The 20613-nt window shown below is 39.2% G+C and overlaps 2 protein-coding genes across 2 annotated transcripts in view; one reads left to right on the top strand and one right to left on the bottom strand.

Moving 5' to 3' along the window:
• The window catches only part of LOC139475730 (DNA mismatch repair protein Msh2-like), a 29054-nt gene extending 23154 nt beyond the window's left edge, over positions 1-5900 (bottom strand). The window contains exons 1-4 of the mRNA XM_071258919.1: positions 5849-5900; positions 2777-2826; positions 1190-1225; positions 16-103 (exon numbers count right to left, since the gene is read on the bottom strand). Of these exons, the coding sequence (XP_071115020.1) occupies positions 16-103; positions 1190-1225; positions 2777-2826; positions 5849-5882 (208 nt within the window). The 5' untranslated portion in view covers positions 5883-5900. The remainder of the gene's footprint in view (positions 1-15; positions 104-1189; positions 1226-2776; positions 2827-5848) is intronic.
• A 291-nt stretch (positions 5901-6191) lies between these two features.
• LOC139475746 (zinc finger C4H2 domain-containing protein-like) lies at positions 6192-14786 on the top strand. The gene is made up of 5 exons (XM_071258944.1): positions 6192-6258; positions 8890-9061; positions 10321-10493; positions 11533-11692; positions 12851-14786. The coding sequence occupies exons 1-5, from the start codon at positions 6200-6202 to the stop codon at positions 12962-12964; spliced, it is 678 nt and encodes a 225-aa protein (XP_071115045.1). The 5' UTR covers positions 6192-6199; the 3' UTR covers positions 12965-14786.
• The last annotated feature ends 5827 nt before the right edge of the window (positions 14787-20613 follow it).

Here is a 20613-nt window from a genome sequence, read left to right on the forward strand (position 1 = left end):
ATTGAACTCACTCACCTGTCCCCAGGTGCTTAACGACCCCGGTGGTCTTGTACACATCCTTGGCAACAAACAGGGCATCCTGGCCATGGACAGTGTAATATTCCTGGAAAATACAGCAGAAATTGGAAATTAAGGCTAGCCTGACATCTTGTGGCTAGTAAACTAGCTGTGGTATCCATACTCTGTGCTGCTATTAAAGGATCTTGATATTGACTTGTCGCTGTGTAGCTGTGTGAAGGCAAGTGAATATCAAAATCTGGTTTTAGGGAGCAGTACTGGGATATGGTTACCAGTGACTAGAGAAACATTTCAATCATTAGTGCAATGTTTATTTAGCTCTTCAGGGACAAGAATTTGGGTGCTGCTATTCAATTGAGTTGTTAATGATTCGGTTAAAAGCTTGTTAGATGAACTGACATCCACAACGAAACAGTTTGGGCTTGTCCATGTTGATGAGGGCAGTCATGTACAGCACTGCGTACATGGTATAATAATGAAGTCGGTCACAGCATGGCGCAATGTCATGACATCAGATCTCGGTGCTTGCCACCACTACACAAATATCTGAGGACATCCCATTAATGGTCACGTAAAATCTGATTTTTATTAGAGACTTGGAGAGACCGCTTCTTTGATCTCATGGTAGAGCATCTGCCCGGAGAGCGAGGATCCGGGGTTGCCCCCCAGCCGGTGGTACATGAAGATGGTACTTGTTGTTACCCTGCCTTGCACTCGGCATTAAGAGGCTAAAACAAGGACTGGTCGGCTTGAAGTCAGTATACCGTACTGTGTCTGAGTGGGGTATTTGTGTTAAACTTTGGCATTAGTCTGGACTAGTACAAGCAGCCATACACAAACTCATATGTGCATGCTTGTCGCTATATCCATTGAACCCCATTTCACCTCACCTCAAGACTTAGCGCCGAATATCGACCTCCGAGTAGGTCTACAAGGCCTGCACAATTTCTCTACAAACTAAGTGAATAGGTGAGTGAGTATGGTTTTACGCCGCTTTTAGCAATATTCCAGCAATATCACGGCGGGGGACACCAGAAATGGGCTTCACACATTGTACCCATGTCAGGAATTGAACCCGGGTCTTCGGCGTGACGAGCGAACGCTTTAACCAGTAGGCTACCCGACCGCCCCCTACACACTAAGACTTATCATACTGAGACACGGTACTTACTGTCCTGTCAAATACACGCAAGGTGGTGCTGGATTTCTGGAAATGTAAAGAATATACTTATCTTCTGCAACAAGAAATGGACACATATAATACACCAATGGAAATACCGTATTCGACGTAATAAGCGCCCAGTGCACTCTCAAAATTAGAAATAGGGGGCTCTTATTAGAGTATAATTTTGGTGAACGAGTTGAAAGATTGTAAATTTCGTGGTTAATGCTGACAGCCTGAAATGATACTAAAGAAAAGTCCGTGGGTATTATACACGACTGATATATATTCCAGAATTTAATTACCCATTATTAAGGGTGCATATGACACACAAGTGCATATTATACACGAATAAATAAGTCTTGTGTACATTGATCAATGGGAAGGGGTGCTAATTGGAATTGTTCACTAGCAAATATCACCGTGGGCGCTTACTAAAGCAGGGAGCTTATTATGTCAAATATGGTACTGTAAATCCTGAAATCCTAACACTGCATAAACTTTACAATAGGAACTGTGTCTGACTGTAATAAAAAAATAGACACTGTAGCTCACCTGGGCATGTAGATAACTGTTTAACATGTCAACAAAGACAGTATCTCAGTTAATATTGCTCTCAGTGTTTCTATTCAATATGAAACAAGTCACAATGTTTCAAAATCTGCAAGAATTAATTTGCTTTTGTATAACATTGTAGTAATGTACCATAGTTAAATATACTTTGTAAACACAAAATTTCAACTCTGGACCTTGCAAACATTCTAAGGAGAACCATTTTCTCTAATGTCAAACAATTTTTCCAATTGCTTAAGACAAATAACTAAAATACAAATGATCTAAATAAAATAATCATGATAATATGGTATCATCATAAGAACATGCATATAAGCCAAAGGTTAGTTTGTCTGGCAATGCATTTTGAGTGAATTCAACAGCATTACACCACATTGTGAGCAGAAATGGCTGAGCAGTGGCCATAAAAAGTTCTTGAATATAACTTCAGTGGCGGCCATGTTGAAAATATTATTTGAATCTCTTGAACAAATTCAGGTGTCATCATTGGTCGGAACAAGGATTAAAGTTTCACTTCATTAGCCCAGAGGTTTCTGAGGAGGAGACGTGTACAGATGCGGTTGATGATGCAGGTCAATCAGGCCATGACACAACAAATACAACTTTCAGTTTGGTGAGTTAAACATGCTAAAAATATTTCCAAATAGGATCTGATTTACTACAAATTACAAAGGCTAGTTTCATCAGTTCTCATGTGAAATCATTGTCATGGTTACAGTCTCAGCCTTAATGTACTTCAGAAGATTTCCATTCTTTTCCCCACGCTCCCTAGTCCCCCATTATAAACTCATACTCAGAAAATGATTACCATGCAAGTTGTTTATGGTCACGTTTCCGCCTTCCTTTCCTTAGATGATTTACCACAAATAAAAAATTTGAAACCACTCGCGAACATGTTATATATCAGAGATTTATACAATACTACAGTTACATCTAAAGGGTAACCATGGTTACAGCAGTTACATCTGACCTGTATCTGATCTGTATCTCCATGGTAATTGGGCAACATGACATGTGACCTACCTCTGGCAAACCCCTAAAGAAGGACAGGAAGCCTTGCTCCTGGGCTGTGTCTGGAACAAGACAATGCAGGGTTTACATCAGAGAAGCATCTCAGAACAAAACAGCTTCTCAAACTGGTATTAGAGAAAATGGCAGAATGCCAAAATGTCCCAGACATTTTGGAGAAAATGGTCCCAGATCATAGAATTGTGAGTGAGTTGGGGTTAACGCCGCTTTTAACAGTATTCCAGTTATATCGCGGCGTGTCAGCTTTATGTGGGAGGAAAGCCTGAAGTGATGCAGGTCTGAGACGTTTACCACTTCGGTGAAACCCACGAGCACAGGTATGGTGCTGACAAACCGAGAAACATAATCGGGGCGAAACGGGATTCGAACCCACAATCAAGGCCCAAGCGAATGTGATTCTGCACAGCGAATCGCGGCGCCTTACACGACTGGGCCACCCGTACCCCACCCAGATCATAGAAATCGATAGTCCTTTACTAAATAAAGATGAATTATCGATAAATATAGGAGAAGTAACCCTGAGCTAATATGCAAAACCAAGTCTGAAAAGAAACCAACACATTTCACTCCACTGGTGGGTGGAGGCACATTTATGCATGGATTACTTTGTGGACATTTGAGATACAACAAAAACAGTTGCTTTCCATCTTCAGCAATTGACACTGTTGACAATAACAAGTCTTTTTTGGTAAATGTAAACCGTATTTCATCAAAATAGTTTTTGCAAGGTATTATCGAAGACACAGTTTTTATATAGATAATGGTTAATATTTCTTCCCATCGACGATAATTCACCTAATGAAAATGGCACAACCCATTGTCAAAAGGGCAAAAAAAAAGAGTCATAATGGCAACAACTAAAAAGTCAAAAGGGACCCACAGAAAAAAAAAGTCTACAAACTTAATAATATAATAGTGTCAAAAAATAAAAACAATGTAAAGTTTCCTTGTTAGGATCAAAGTTCATTCATGTTTTCACAAATGGTACACTTGTCACTACAGACATGAAAGTAGTTGGTGAGATTGGTTAAAACAAGGGAACTCTACTGGAAGATATCACATTGTAATGACAGCCTGTAACATGCACACCCCAGCAAAAACACTGACATTGGGACAATGATGGATAAATGTTGATATGCTGTTACATGTATTGGGCAAACGTAGTGCCAACATTGAATATTCACTCCTATAATCTTATTTACATATTTTATTTAAAAATACTTTTAAAACATGTTATACCTTATTTTTGTATCTCTTGCATTAGAGAAAGGTATAGTTAAGCTTTTCAAACTGTAAACTTTTCCTTAAACTGTCCAATTTCATCTCTAAAATATCTGCAAACTGGCTAAAAAGTTGGCTTCCTATAGCTACCTCACAGCAACACCATTGTTAATCTAGATTTCTGTTCTGTATGCAAATCCTAATTAAGTGGATTAATTTTTTTTATTGCAACAAGCTATACGTGACTGAAAACACTTATCTCATAGATTTACTGATGCCTTTGTAGAGATATAATATCACCATAAAATGCAATGAAGTCAACATGATTATTATTATTATCATGGCCATTTTGACATTTTTTGTGGTCATCTTGACTTTTGAGGCCGTTCTGACACGAGGTGTGTGAGGATCAGTGATGGCAGTGTTTGTTTGTTTAGTTGTTTAGCACCGCACTCAGCAATATTCCAGCTATATGACGGGGTCTGTAAATAATCCAGTCTTGACCAGGTAATCCAGTGATTGACATCATGAGCATTGACCCACGTCATTGGGATGGGATGACATGCAGCAACCAAGTCTGCAAGCCTGACCACCCTATCCCGTTATTCGCCTCTTACAACAAGCTTTGTCGCCTTTTACGGCAAGTATGGGTTGCTGAAGACTTAGTGACAGTCCACAGCTACTGCTACCGAAGATGTCACCATGATAGAGGAGACTGGCCAGGTGGACACTTAAGACCTGTACACATTTCCCACCCAGAAGATATTGAGACACCGTAAAATCATCTTGAAAGGTACTTTAATATACTACTTAAGACAGTCAATATTAACTGAAAGAAAGTTTATATGCAAATGATATGAACATTGTAATACCTATTTTTTCAAACTTATTGTCACATGTGTCATAAATTTGTATATGAGAAATTTTTTTTTATTATTCAGATCCATTGAAGACGACAGCATCCATAAGCCTGATAACATGGACATTGATACTGATGTGAACACAAGTCCAACACAGGCTGATGGTACAAGAAGGAAAGTTGGGGTCATTCATTCGCAACTCTGACAGAAGAGGACAGCTGTTTCAGTCTGGGGAACTGCATGCATGTGTGGCTGGGCAGATGATAGTTTCATGACTACATGGACCACTGCGTTAGGAAGAGTTGGAGATGGATTTGGAAACCATGTGACATTGCAACATGCCAGAATATCCTTTCATTAAGTAAACTAAATGTCAAAACATTTTTTCTCTAATATTTGGGGCCATTTTGTTCTGCATCCTTCTCATACATGTTATCTTGTTCCCAACTTCCCATGCTTTCCCAAACATCAAACTATTTCTCAAAAGCAAACGCAATACAGACTAAACCGGAAACATCTACTACAATATTTGCTGTTAGAACACTTGTCAGGAAAGTATTCTGGCATATAACTACCATACGTGATTGGCTTAGTTATGCTCAGGTATATTTTCATATTTTAATAATTTCTGCTGTTTTTCCTCTCAAATTTCGAGGGGACGTGTTCACAAATATAAGTTTAACTTGACGACAGTCAATCATGATCTCAATGTGACATGAGTGGAAACCGCTAGTCCATGTGCAGTGAACATATATAAACAAGTAACACTACTAGGTCCATACCACTGAAATTACTTGTGTCACTGGCTACCATGCAGCATATAGATCTAGGCCTATAGGCCTAAAATGATTCTGGTAGTTGTATGGCTATTCTATTTGACATAACAACAACAATCACAATGGTAAACTAAGCTGTGGACACTTTTTCAAGCTTAGCAATAAAAACATTTGACTGACATTCTCATAAATGACAATATTTCACCAACCTAACTGTAATTCTTGTTTCGGTAGCAAAGCCATGATGTTGACATGCGCGGGAAATCTCGCGCGAAATGATGTCACATTAAAATCCGGGAAACTATAAAATTAGTGCATCACAAGAACATTAATTCTTTTACAACTTTAGTCAGGCGATAGTCAGGGGAGAAGGTATTCCATACTATATTGTTGGGACACACCTTTTAGCTATATGTTACATTACTTATTTATCATGTTATTGGTTTGGACCGGTAAAGTGTTATGAAATTATCTCCCTTTTGTCATTTGGACGTTCCGATTGTATTTTCTTTATCTCGAAAGACATTGTCACGTGACATTTCGGACAGCATTTAGACAACATGGCGGACGAAAAAGAAATGGATCTGCTGAACAGATTAGAAAAACTGAAAGACTTAAGGTTTGTTGGATGGAATATATTACCATTAACTTATGCATTGATCTGGATCAGTGCAAGCTATCTCAGATATCTTCTGAAGTTATTATATTTTTGGTTCTTGTTGAATCACAACCATTGGAAAGGGACAGTGAATAAGCGCCTCGGATTTCGTGTCCATCCACGAATCAATTCTTATTTCTACAGCAGAACAAAGAATATTATCCAAATAGACATCACTGCAGTTTATCGGACGCAGCTTCATACTGCTAACGTTGATGATTTGGGGTACGATAAAGTACCCGTTTGGACCAAACACCCCTTCACGATCCTTAGTTTTAGTTTTGGGTCTACCCCTTCGGGTCCTCAGTGTTAGTTGAGAGAGGATCAGCCGTAGTTTAACTGCTTAGTGTTGGCAATGTATGACTCCACTTTTACGATCTGACATAGCATCTGAAACATACCTGCAGTTCTTCTATCTGCGATATCGTAGCTATGTAATGCCCCACTGAACGACCATGTGCATTGCTTCTAAAAAGCCCAAACTTGGAAATTAGTAGGGCTGCAACGAATACACTGTGAGGCGAATACGATTCATATCACGAATGTAGGGTAAGGAATACGAATATTAATTCACAATTACAATAACAAATCTGCAGTTTTTGTATTATTTATTATATCAAGTGAAATAATAACATAAAATATTTGACATGGTTTGTTAAATATTAATAAATTATACATTTATATACTGCACTTATCCAGGTACTAGTATCTGCTCAAATGCAACGATGACCAGTGACAACAATACTGTCAAATTAAAATTATTAGAGTGTTGTCATTGAAAGAAATCTATGCGTATAATATGTTGTTATGGATATTTTTAGGTACAGGGTATGTAAATGATGGTTTATTCATAAATATTTGATTCTAGTGGCCATGGATAACAAATTCAATTCATGAATGGTTGCGGTTCGATTCACCAAATATGCGAGTGAATCGCAACACCCCTAGAAATTAGTGCACTTTACCGGGTGCCCTTTTTCAAATTACGATGCAAGGAGGAACATTTTGCCAGCTTGATGCTACGCTAGGCTTACGAGATAATCTCATTATCCAACACTTAATGTCAAAGGAATACCATGACCATATCACACTATCACAAATGATAAGTATGCGCTGACAAGTGGTCTGCACCCAATTGTTTACCTGGTTATGCTGATGCAGTAGGCATTTTCTCCATGAAACTTGATGGCGTTTAATCAGTTTGCATTAGATCTATTTGTTAAATGAAATGGCTAACCCATACCCTACCTCACAACTAAAGCTCAAGATTGAAAAGGGTGCCCAACCCTAGGGATAGTGAAGGGGTGTTTGTTTGGAAAGGGGCATGTGTACAAGGGAGTTAATTTCCGAAACACAATTACGAGCTAATTTACTTTCCGAGTCAAGCCTGTATATTTAGAACAGTTATATACATCTAAAACATTATTTCATTTTTTTTAAATGTTAAAATGTTCACTAATTTTAGGAAAAACTCAATAGAGTGATGAATAGATGAGTGAAAAAATATTAGTTACCCAATGAAAAATGCAATAGCCCAATTAAAATCGAAACCCTAGAGGAAAAACTCAATTGCTCAAAAAGTTATCTGGAGCTCTGACCATGCTGACCCAAGGGATCAAAATCTGTAAGCCTAGAGCCACTGCCAGCAGTCTGAGCCAATTGGCGCTATAACTTATAAGCGTGATAAGCAGTCCTGTTAACTGCAGTGTTGCCCAAACTTGGCTCCTAGCATCATTCTCAGTAGCTTTTAGTTTTATTCTATGGACTATATTTATTAATCATGTTCATTACATTCTATTCAGTACTGATATCTAATATGCTGATCTGGTACCAACCTTCACAATCTTTGTCAGAGTGCAAGTGATATGATATCATGGAAGTATTTATACACCCTTGTAGTTGTACTCAAACCATTTGCCTTTTAATGCAAAGAAACCTTTTGTTTGGAAATGTGTTTTGATAAGAGTTATGAGTGTAAAAACACAAAGGTGTTGAGTTTACTGCCATGGCAGCTGTGTAAAATAATAGCCACAGCAGCTGAGGCAGTCAGCATTTTTTGTTGATTTTCTGCTGTTATAAAATTAATGTTATTGATAATCCAGTATTGACATTGCCAAACTGCAAAAGTTTTATGAGTTGAGATTAAGGTCATAGTTCTTCTATGAAACAACAGGAATTTACCACGGTAATCTGTATACATGATATAGGAATATGTTTCATACGCATAACAGGTGTTATAAGTTGCTTATTAATAATATTTTTCTCTTCAAATAAGCTAATATGAACAAAATCATGTTTTTTATTGTCTTTAACTAACATCTTTAAATTTTTTGTTTTTTGCAGTATCATAACATGAAAAATCAAGAGTATAATGTTTGAAATTAACATAAGCCCACAAGTCCAAGACTAGTAAAATGCAGGAAGAACTACCACTTTTACCATTAGGTACATGGCAGTTCTGCAGACACTATATTTGCTTGTGAAAATAAATATTAATTTCTAACCCTATACAGACATGACATGATAACCTGTGCCATGTTTGATTCTATTAAACTTGTTCTTGATTATGTCTTACTTCTGTTATCTCATCAGGAGCCGCACTCTCCAATTTGAGAAAGTGAAAAACCGTTTGCGCCAGGAAGTGGAGATAACAGAGAGTGAGGAGAACTTCCTCTGTGAATATCGTCAGGAGATGGAGCTGCTGCTGCAGGAGAAGATGGCTCATGTGGAGGAGCTTCGTCTCATACATGCCGACATCAACCTGGTAAGTCACCATGGTCACTGATGTGGTATAGGCACAACCTACTTGTACTGTAGTCCTGTTTCTAATGTGGTATAGACAAGTAGTGGAGTGATTTATCGAATAATCAGTCAATCCACCGATCTGGTTCGTCGTATACCTTCACCTAATTCAGGGATATGAACAGATGATAACAATTAAGCTTTGTCAATGCAAATTTGAAATTTGAGATAAAACATCACTAGACATGATGATTTACCGATTAAATTGTATTTCCTGTTCTGCTAGGCATTGTTTTATATGTAGAGATTAAGATTACTGTGTGTATTGTCTCGTAAACTAAGCCAGAAGTAACAATCAGCTGTACACACGTTTTCTTGGAATCTATTGGCACCTCAACCGCCTCAAGGCTTTTCTCTCCTATCACCAAACCCCTAGGTTCCTTCACCAGTATCGGATCCTCTTTAGTTAGTACTTAGACGACTGACTGATGAGCGATTCCTCGTCTTGGTTGCTTCATGACCAGATCAAATTTACCCTCGTGTTTCTTCAGCAGCTCAGTTGGCAAATAAACTTTAAAAAGTCAGAGTGCATGATTGCATTAACCTCCGTACTGAGGGTACTACGTATCGTGAAGGTAACTATGGTTCCTGATCTTTTGAGTACCTCCAGTTGCCACATAATTTCTGTCCCATCCTTACCTGTAATCAGTCATGGCATTGATATTACATGGACTAGTGAAGTTGGACACACCCATGGATTGAAGATGAAGAGGCAGCCTAGTCTAGTTTAGTCCGTGCTTTGGCCTGACCACTCAATCGCAAATGGGGATGTGCAGTTGATCCATCCCGCCGTCCTATCATGGGATAATTGCATACTGTTGTGGAGGGATATGTTAAAAAATATAGGGAATCCACAACAGGTCATGACTGCCCGCTGCCCATCCCCTCCATGTTTGGATCCACTTGTCTACCTGTCATGCGATTGTGGGCAAGTGTGATGAGCAGTACAGGTTCATGTGGGAGTGAGTTGGTAGGTGGGAGTGTTCCGGTGATTGTTGTTTTCACAATGTTCTACACTGTTAACTAATCGAAGCAAGAAGGACTATTGCATCCTGTTGTGCCAGGATAAGTATATAAATAAGGGGAATACTCTGATTCCCTTTTTTCGTTAATTGTGACTGAGAAGTATTATAGCTAAAATAAAGTTGTTCAGGACAATATTGCCTGATGATGTCACATGTGTGCTGTGATGTTCTGACTGAAGTGTGCGCATGTTGGCAGATGGAGACAACAATCAAGCAGGCGGAGGAGGAGAGGAACCGGGCTCTGGAGTCTGCCAAGAAGATGTACGAGGAATACCGGCCGCTCAAAGAAGATGTTGACTCCCTCAGATCCAACATCGGTCTGTCAAAACTCCCTGACATCCAGGACGATGATGATAAGTTGAAGCCAGAGTGAGTAGAGATTCACACAGTTTGTCAGAGTTTGTACTGGAGATTCACATAGTTTGTCAGAGATTGCACTGGCGTTTCACATAGTTTGTCAGATATTGTACTGGAGATTCCCATAGTTTGTCAGAGATTGTACTGGAGATTCACATAGTTTGTCAGAGATTGTACTGGTGTTTCACATAGTTTGTCAGAGATTGTACTGGAGATTCACATTGTTTGTCAGAGTTTGTACTGGAGATTCACATAGTTTGTCAGAGTTTGTACTGGAGATTCACATAGTTTGTCTGAGATTGTACTGGAGATTCACATAGTTTGTCAGAGTTTGTACTGGAGATTCACATTGTTTGTCAGAGTTTGTACTGGAGATTCACATAGTTTGTCAGAGATTGTACTGGAGATTCACATAGTTTGTCAGAGATTGTACTGGAGATTCACATAGTTTGTCTGAGATTGTACTGGGGATTCACATTGTTTGTCTGAGATTGTACTGGAGATTCACATAGTTTGTCAGAGATTGTACTGGAGATTCACATAGTTTGTCTGAGATTGTACTGGAGATTCACATTGTTTGTCATAGATTGTACTGGTGTTTCACATTGTTTGTCTGAGATTGTACTGGAGATTCACATAGTTTGTCAGAGATTGTACTGGAGATTCACATAGTTTGTCTGAGATTGTACTGGTGTTTCACATAGTTTGTCAGAGATTGTACTGGAGATTCACATAGTTTGTCTGAGATTGTACTGGTGTTTCACATTGTTTGTCAGAGTTTGTACTGGTGTTTCACATAGTTTGTCTGAGATTGTACTGGTGTTTCACATAGTTTGTCAGAGATTGTACTGGGGATTGACAGAACATAGATTGTCAGAGATTGTACTGGGGATTGACAGAACATAGATTGTCAGAGATTGTACTGGGGATTGACAGAACATAGATTGTCAGAGATTGTACAGGTGATTGACTGAACATGTTCGTCAGAGATTGTACTGGTGATTGACTGAACATGTTTGTCAGAGATTGTACAGGTGATTGACTGTTGCAGGTTTTTTGAGAAGTCCAACCTGGACTGGCAGAGTGAGCCCCCAGAGCCCCCGCTGCCGCAGTCATTGGCCGTTGCTGCCGCTGCTGCACAACAGATTCAGGTTCCCAGAGCCAAGACAACCGACAGACAGGCATTCAGACAGCAGCCGCCACCCATGAAGGTATGTGTCCCTGCAGTAGTGGACTTTCGGTAGTTGTAGCACTAGCTCACAGAGTAGCAACAGTCACAGGTACACATCTGTACAAGTAAACTGTCCTGGGTCCCGTTTAACAAAGCGCTTGTAACGCTACAACAAGTGTTCTTAAAATATGGGACTATTAGGAGTACAGTCTAGTAAATATACACCTCTGTCATATATGTCATATTGAAAATGTCTGTTTGATCAATACCTCATGATGTTACTCCTGTGTGGTTTGACAGGTAGTAAGTAGGTAGTGTTTTGGAATAACAGAGACATTGATTGGCGGGATGAATGTTAAACTGATCGAAATCGGACACACTATACACTCTTATTTTTATTACCTGAAAGTCCCAACATAGTTCATGTCAATTCAAGCATTTTGTTTGTGCTTTTGGATCACGTTGTACCAATGTGACTTTTAGTAAATTGAATGTTTATAACGACGTAAGTCAGGTGCACTCGACAACTCACAGCACGAGAAATACCCTTCAGTTACTTTCAGTGAGTGAATGTTGTTAAATGTCGCAAAGCAATATGACAGTTATATCACTGTAGCCTGTAGATTGAGTCTGGTCAAAAGAACAAGTGATTGATAGCATGAGCATCCATATGGTGTCATGGAAGGATAACATGACCAGCTAGACCACTCTATCCTCATTTTATTTGGGTAGTTATGGTACTGAATGAAACTCATTCTGGGCTCTCTTCTTCAAATCAGAAGTCCCATACTTTGACAAGGCTTACAATCATTGAAGCACAAAGATTGCTTTGTGTAACAGGGCCTTGTATCTAGTTTAAGTGTTTTGTTCGCAACTATCAGGGCAAAATATAACCAAACTATTTTTGTTACACATTGATGTGTATTATTGTTTACCCATTTCATAGTTTATGTCTGTATTAATCATTTATCCATATGCTGTTGTGTAAATATGAAGTAGTGAAGCCATATCTATACTGTTTTATCACTTTTCAAATGTTTTCCGTTGCCATTGTAAGGGTCAACATGTCTGAAATATTGATTTGCATATTAATTGTATTATTTTGTTCATTTAAATGATGTATTATACTGATATATTTATCTCGTTTGTTACACTGTATTACTCATGTCTGCATTCTGATTGGTCTGTTTCCCTGTAGGCGTGTCTGTCCTGCCACCAACAGATTCACCGCAACGCTCCCATATGTCCACTCTGCAAAGCCAAAAGTCGATCACGCAACCCAAAGAAGCCAAAACGCAAACTTGACGAGTGATATGTTTTATTCGAGCTGTCTGTCTTTGTGTGTCTGTGTGTTGTCTGTATGTGTAGTGTGTGTCTGCAGGATGGGAGAGATGGACAGGTTTCTTGTAATATGTAACTGTTCAACATGCCACCATGGCCTGTATACAAGCCTTAGCTCCATCCAAAGATTGTCATGCAATTCTTCCCGACTACTGTTCTGTTTGCACACAATATTCACAGCAGTGCAGTGTTACTCAATAAAGGGCCTTGTTCCTCAATGTTTCAGCTATGTCTTGCAAGGAACTGTCCCTTACTCTCCTTAACTGAAGGACAAAGAAATATTGTCTTGATTTAAGTTTAGCGTAACTTAGTTATCTGAAGACTCTTCTCATCAGACGTATCCAGATTTAGCTGCTATTAGCAATGATTAGTCAATTATGTCCTATGAGGTCAGTAACTAGTGAAAATGGTGAGAACATATGTCCTACCAGGGATGCAACAAGGCACTTGCGCGCTAGCCAGAGTCTTTAGTGTAATGTTAAAGGTATCCTAAGGGCTAGTAGAATTTCAAGCTGTTTAAGGATGTTATGTTATCGCTGTTCTGGATAGTAGATGTTTCAAATAATTGTTGCATCCCTGCCTACACTGACTTGGATGTATGTGAACATTAAATAGACCGGAAATTCTGTTGATTCACTCCATCACTCTGTTGCCATCTTGTTAGGGATCTATTGTTTTAAGAAAACACTCAGCACAGGAAATGTAGAAAAGAAAGGATACCATTTTTGGATTTGAAAAACTTCTGATTACAGCAGGGATTTTGGATGCATAATGGATGCCAAATGTTTTCTGTCACTACCGATGTTTTAATAGAATAGATGTAATAAAGAATGACAGTAAACCTTAATTTGTGTCCCCCAAATCCTAGAAGTGGCCCTCCTTCCAGTATTCAGCGACAGTCACCAGACTTGCACCTTCAAGTATTTACTTCATGGTAAGGTTGTGACGATACACTTTGTTGTTGTACAATATGTGTATCGATGACAGTGTTGGAAATAAAGCATGAATGTCAAGGTATGTCATGGATATGTCATACAATCATTTTGATGCCATGAATCTGGTTTTCCATACAAATACATGTCACATTATGTATCAGATGTACATTTGCCAACAGTGTATTGCCATACACTGATATTTAAGTGAATCTGTACTGCCATACTGGATCAGCTTGTTGAATGCAGCTGTCAAGTCAGCTACGACCCTGGGTCCTGTTTCACAAATTGGTCTTAGCACTGTGATGATCGTAACTCATGCAATACATTAACATGGACATGGTTTGTTTTGTGGAACAAGCAGGGATGTGAAATCTCCACGGAAACGGGGAAAATCGCGTTTTTTGAAACAGTAGTCCTCAGAAAAAAATCATCTTCCGCGTAAAAATATAATCATAGATTAAAAAAAAAACACGCCGAAAAATATGATCGAAAACCGGACAACCGTTGCGGATTGTCTTGTTTTCGATCAGAGCTTTCAGCAGCATAGGTTTTCGGACAACATACGTTTCCAGGGCCCTGGGTGTTCTAGAGTTGGCTTCGGCTCTGATGTAGAGACAGCAATGGTAGTTCTATTGTCATCTGATGACCAGTATTGTGGCATGCATAGTTAACCATAATATCCTGTTATGATAATAAACTTATCCCTTCAAGATAATAAGCTTATACAATTGTCGGTTTGCTCGAGTCACAAGTACAACCAGCTGACAGAAGGGAAATGCTTTGTGCTGATGTTTGTAATGATGATAACCATATTTATTACCTACGAGGGCAAACATATCGGGGTTCCTAAAAATCATATGTGCCATAGAGTCATATCAGGTAAGGAAACAACAGTGTACTGTTTCTGTCATCTGGACAGCATTGTCGACGTCATTCGAATCTGATTTTGATGTGAGGTCGGAATGATATCACATTAGAAACGACGTCATAGCTGAAGATTGTTGTCGTCATTCCACAAATGGTGGTTCTGCTGCTGTTGCGACTTGCTGTCCTTAAATGTAAACACCAAAATTCGTCTCCTGTATGTAGACATCTTCTTCGGTAATAAGTAGAACATTATGTTCGTCTTCATGTCATACTATGTTTACAACACTCATGCCTAAATTTTGGTATTTCCCGAGCGAGAGCGGAATTTAGACACTCATGGCGTAAACATAGTATGACATGAACACTGGTATACTATCCTCTGTCTTCACCGGAAGAAACATGCGTACAGCTTTTAACTGCACAACCTGTTGAACACTTCACATATGGTAACTTACCAGTATTCAGATAAATGTTCGAAGATAAAAAAAACTTAAATATGAGTTGTTCAATTATTTTTTCCTTCAGTTTCTCTCATCAGGATGTTTCATAAACAAATCTGTTAACCAACATATTTGAAAAAAGCGTTTCTTTTGCAAGTACCTGTGTTATGTGATGAAGTCTACAATCAATTACTGAGAGTGTTAGCTGCAAATTGTTAGTTTCTGTGGATATAGGACAGTTTTCTCTCTTGCCTTTGTTGTTGAAACTTTATTTTACATGAGTTTTATGTATATTTTGCAATCTCATTTACCATGTATATTTTGATAAATCATCTTTATTTTAATAAAACCTAATATTTCACATGACAGTAGTGTTTGGTTTGACATTTGGCACAATATTCATTTAACTCTGGTATGAGGGATACAGGGGTCCAGGCATGAAATGCATCGCAATTTGCTTGCAGAGTTGCCTCCCTTATTCATGGCAGAGTATGATGATCATGGGTTCTAATCAAAGATTCACCCAGATTACGAATTCTGGTTTATAAGCACCATGCCCCTGCTAGTGAGTTCCACCAAAGTGCTACACGTCTAGCACCTGTATACATGTCACTTTGAAGTATTGTTTGATGCCACTAAACCCACTCAGTAGGACATGTGTTTGTCATGGTTCCTTGAGCAAGTGATGATTTTTTGTTTATTTGTTGTTTAACGCCGCACTCTGCAATATTCTAGCTCTATGACGGCCGTCTGTAAATAATCGAGTCTGGACCAGATAATCCAGTGATTGACATGAACATCGATCCATGCAGTTCGGTACGATGACTTGCATCAACCAAGTCAGCGAGCCTGACCACCTGATCCCGTTAGTCGCCTCTAATGACAAGCATAGTCGTCTTTTACGGCAAGCATGTGTTACTGAAGACCTATTCTACCCTGGATCGTCATGGGTCTCAGACTACATTATTAACAGACCGCCGCCATAAAGCTGGTATATATCAAACAGTTTGCTGAACAGAATGTGTGAAATCAGTTGGATAGCCACGTTTGTCTTCCACATGCTGAGTGAGTCGCCTCCCTGGTGTAGTGGATAGAGCACCTGTCGTGAGAACGGAAGGTTCAAATCCCGGCAGTGTCATAAAAGACGTTAGTGAGTGAGTGAACGGGGGACACCAGAAATGGGCTTCACACAATGTACCAATGTCGGGAATCGAACCCGGGCCTTCGCTTTAATCACTAGGCTACCCGACCGCCCCCATAAAAGACGTTACGTGATGGTACTTTATCTAATCCTTCCTGGAACTCGGCATTAAGGGAATAAGAAAAGGATTGCTCTGCTCTTAGTCTGTATGATGTTCTTGGGGGGGGGGGGGGGGGGGGCTATATAAGTGCAATAATCTTGGACGCGACGTTAAACCCCATTTCACCTCACCTCACCCGTGTGGCTTTACAGGTAGTAAGTAGGTAGTGTTTTGGAATAACAGAGGCATTGATTGGCGGGTGTAATGTCAACCCGATCGAAATCGGACACACAAAACGCTCTTATTTATATTACCTGAGAGATCCAACACAATTCATGTCAACTCAAGCGCTCTGGATCACTTTTCATTTAAAAACACGACGCAGGGTACCAATGTGATTTCGTTTAAGTAGATTGGATGTTTATAATGACATTAGTCAGGTGCACTCGACAACACACCGTATATATACTGTATATAACCTTTTCCCTAATGGATGAATATGTTGTTCGCTTCAGACATTGTCATCCCGAACCGACCCGGGTTAGAATAGGTTTTCAGAAACCCACGCTTGGCGTAACAGGCGCGTATGCTTGTCGCAAGACGCGACTGATGGTTGATTGTATTCCAATTGAGTGGATCGATGCTCATGATGTCAATCACTGGATTGTCTGGTCCAGACTTGAATATTTACAGACCGCTGTCATATTGCTGGTATTTTGAGTGTGGCTTTAAACAAACAAAACAAATGGAAGACATAGTCAGTCTCTGGGTAGTCAAGGTTCGAAAACCATCATCGATAAGTCATGTTTCACATCATTATGGCCCTTGCCTTATGTTTTTACATAGTACTCTGTACCCTAAATGAGACAGATTTTCTCAGGAAACAGCTATGAATATGTCATAGTTCTAAAATCACTAAAATTAATCTATGATTATAGTGGTCATATTTCAATAATACGGTTTGTATTTTTCTCAATATTTTATCTTACAACTAGCCAAACCTAAATATATTTCTGTAGATAATGTTAGTCAGTTGCCGTCCACGTAACTGACCGTCACAAACCAGTGACTCTGGACTACCTGACTAAGTCAGCTGGCACAGCAAGGGATGTGCCAAAGACTGTCACATGCTGTGCATGGCCGGACGCTACATCATTTTAGGTAGGAATAGGTAGGAATATAAAGGATATTACGTGGTCAGTGCATTCCGTAACTAAAGAATAATTGCAATTAATACACAAGGTATTTGGCGGATTAAGATGATAGCTTTGATATTAGGTAACTAACGCATTCTACAGAAGGCCTGAGTCCCCGTATATACGGAGACCAGTGGCAGATACTTCACTCTGCCACGAATAAAGACTTAAAGGGACCCGGCAGCCTTCTCTCTGCCCTAAGGTAAGATAACATTATTTTATTGTTAAATTCTCCCTGTCTTCAACTTATTTGATATCCTGTGCAAGTCACTATATTTTTACCCTGGTTTGTAATATTTAAGAATACGTTATTTGGCATTCATTATACCACAAAGCAACTTGAATGTTAATTTATGTGTGTGTTTATGTAGATATTAGTAAATTAGTTCACTTGTACATTAACTGTTGATATGCCAAGTGAAGTGAGTGAGTATGGTTTTACGCCGCTTTTAGCAATATTCAAGCAATATTACGGCGGGGGACACCAGAAGTGGGCTTCACACATTTTACCCATGTTGGGAATCGAACCCGGGTCTTCGGCGTGACGAGCGAACGCTTTAACCACTAGGCTACACAAGTGATAGATAAAGCCGTACGTCACATAGAGTAAATACATAGAGTAGAAAAAGTAAATAGTAGTAAATACCCTCGGGTAATCTCACGTAAATACCGTCTCATGCGAATATTGGCCATGCTACGACTATCATTTGGTTAAGCATTTACGGCATTGAAATTATACAGTATGTTAAATACATGTGTGTAAAGCTAGAATGCCGTAAATGTAAATGTTAACATGAAATGTCTTAGCACAAAATACTTCCCAGTCCGTTATTATTCACAATTTACCTTTTGTACCTTATCTTTTAGAACAGTCGTGTTACGAAAGTTCAAACCAGTCAATTCATGTATTGTTGTCAATTATATATTTAATGTGACAAGTTATTGACTGCATCTATCGTGTAATGTAATATTGTTTAAATATCTCTCTTTATATGCAATTTCACTCTGGACCGCCTACGTGGTCTAGTGGTAGAGCGTCCTCCCGGAGAGCGGAAGGTCCGGGGTTCGATCCCCAGCCGCGTCATACCAAAAGACGTTAAAATATGGTACTTGTTGTTACCCTGTCTGGCGCTTGGCATTAAAGGGCTAAATCAAGGACTGGTCGGCTCGGAGTCAGTATACTGTGTCTGAGTGGGGTATTCATGTTAAACTGCGGCATGATATCTCTGTGAGCTAGCACTATAAATCCGGACTATTACAAGCAGCCCCACACACACATACACGTGCATGCACGTCGCTATATAAGTGCATAATCTTGGACGCGACGTTAAACCCCTTTCACCTCACCTCACAAATTTCACTCTGCCACGAATAAAGACTTCAAGGGACTCAGCAGCCTTCTCTCTGTTTTAAGGTGATAGCCGAGTAATCAGCTCTACCAAGTTACCTCCCTTTATCTTGGACATTGTGACGTAGCAAACGGGACCACGCCCACACAAGGCAAAACGGTCCCAATACCAAGCTACGTCAGATACAATGATGACATTTGGCACACATCATTAAGGAATAAATATGTTGGTTGAGTTCGAAAACCAACATTGACCAAATTCATGTTTTACAGAGTTATGGGGCGGTATTCACAAAGCTTCTTAATATTTCTTCAGGCTTAAGAATTCTTAAATCCACAAAGAAATCTTAGTTTCCCTTACAACAAACCAAAATACCTTATGAGCTTACCTAATTCAATTTCTGATTAAATTCTTAGAATCTTTGTGAATACCGCCCATGGTCCTTATTTGTGTCTTTCAAACATGGTACCAAGTATTGTCACCTTCCTTAAAAGTACTATGCGGTAAACTACGGTTATAACGAACACTCTTATAACGAACTAACGGATATAACGAACTAACTTTTTAGTCCCGACTATTAGCTGTAGTTATACTGTATATATGCTTATAACGAATTACGGTTATAGCGAACTAAAATTAGTAGTCCCTTTGAGTTCGTTATAACCGTAGTTTTCTGTATATGCCATTTGGAACACATCATTAAGTGGTGAATATGATATCAAGTTTTAAATCATAAATGTATGGCCCTTTGTTTGTTTGTTGTTTTCAGCGTTTGCTCAAATGAGTTTAGGGTTCGTTTCATATATCTTCGCGTTTGGTGTTCTGGATTATTTTGACATTTTTTATATTTTGCTGTTCCAAGGCGACAAGTTTATGTTAGGGTCTGAAAGTTGTGTGAATGTATTGGCTAGTTAGAACAGGGTCTATACTTTTCACAGCAATCAAAATGATTTATTTGCAATTTCTAAACATGCTAGGATGTCGGGGAATGTGGAAGACTCTTGTGCAGCGTTATTATCAATACGTTTACTGATTGGGCGCTGTGTCACGCAGGTAATAGATTGTTATATAGATCGGTGCTGTAATCCCCTTAGCTCGACGCGATCGATTTGACTATCATCATATAAACTGTTTATTTAGCTCTCTATAGGAAAGCTTTCAATTATCTTTCGTCATCCAACTGTGAGGTAACTAGATTGTGTTATTGATATATTACACCATCGGATCGAGAAAGTTCTGTGTGCGTGTGTGCGTCTTTGTGTCCTACTTTTTTAGTGTAAACATCACGCAAAGGCATACCTAAATCTACGAGATTGGTACATTTCCTTAAACGCCATACTATGCCTGAGACCGTTACTTGACTACAAATGACAGACGCCTCTATCACACACACACACACACACACACACACACACACAGAGAGAGAGAGAGACACACACACACACACACACACTGACACACTAACACTAACACAGACACACAAGGAGCGTTAGGTGTGTGTTTAATGCTTTCACTGTATTCTGTCTGCATGTGATTCACAGAGCTACTTTGCTGAATTTTCTTTCGATCTGCCGCACAAATTAACTGGTTGT

Source organism: Haliotis cracherodii, unplaced genomic scaffold, assembly GCF_022045235.1.
Source record: "Haliotis cracherodii isolate W230 unplaced genomic scaffold, xgHalCrac1.p SCAF_3, whole genome shotgun sequence".
Lineage (NCBI taxonomy): Eukaryota > Metazoa > Mollusca > Gastropoda > Lepetellida > Haliotidae > Haliotis > Haliotis cracherodii.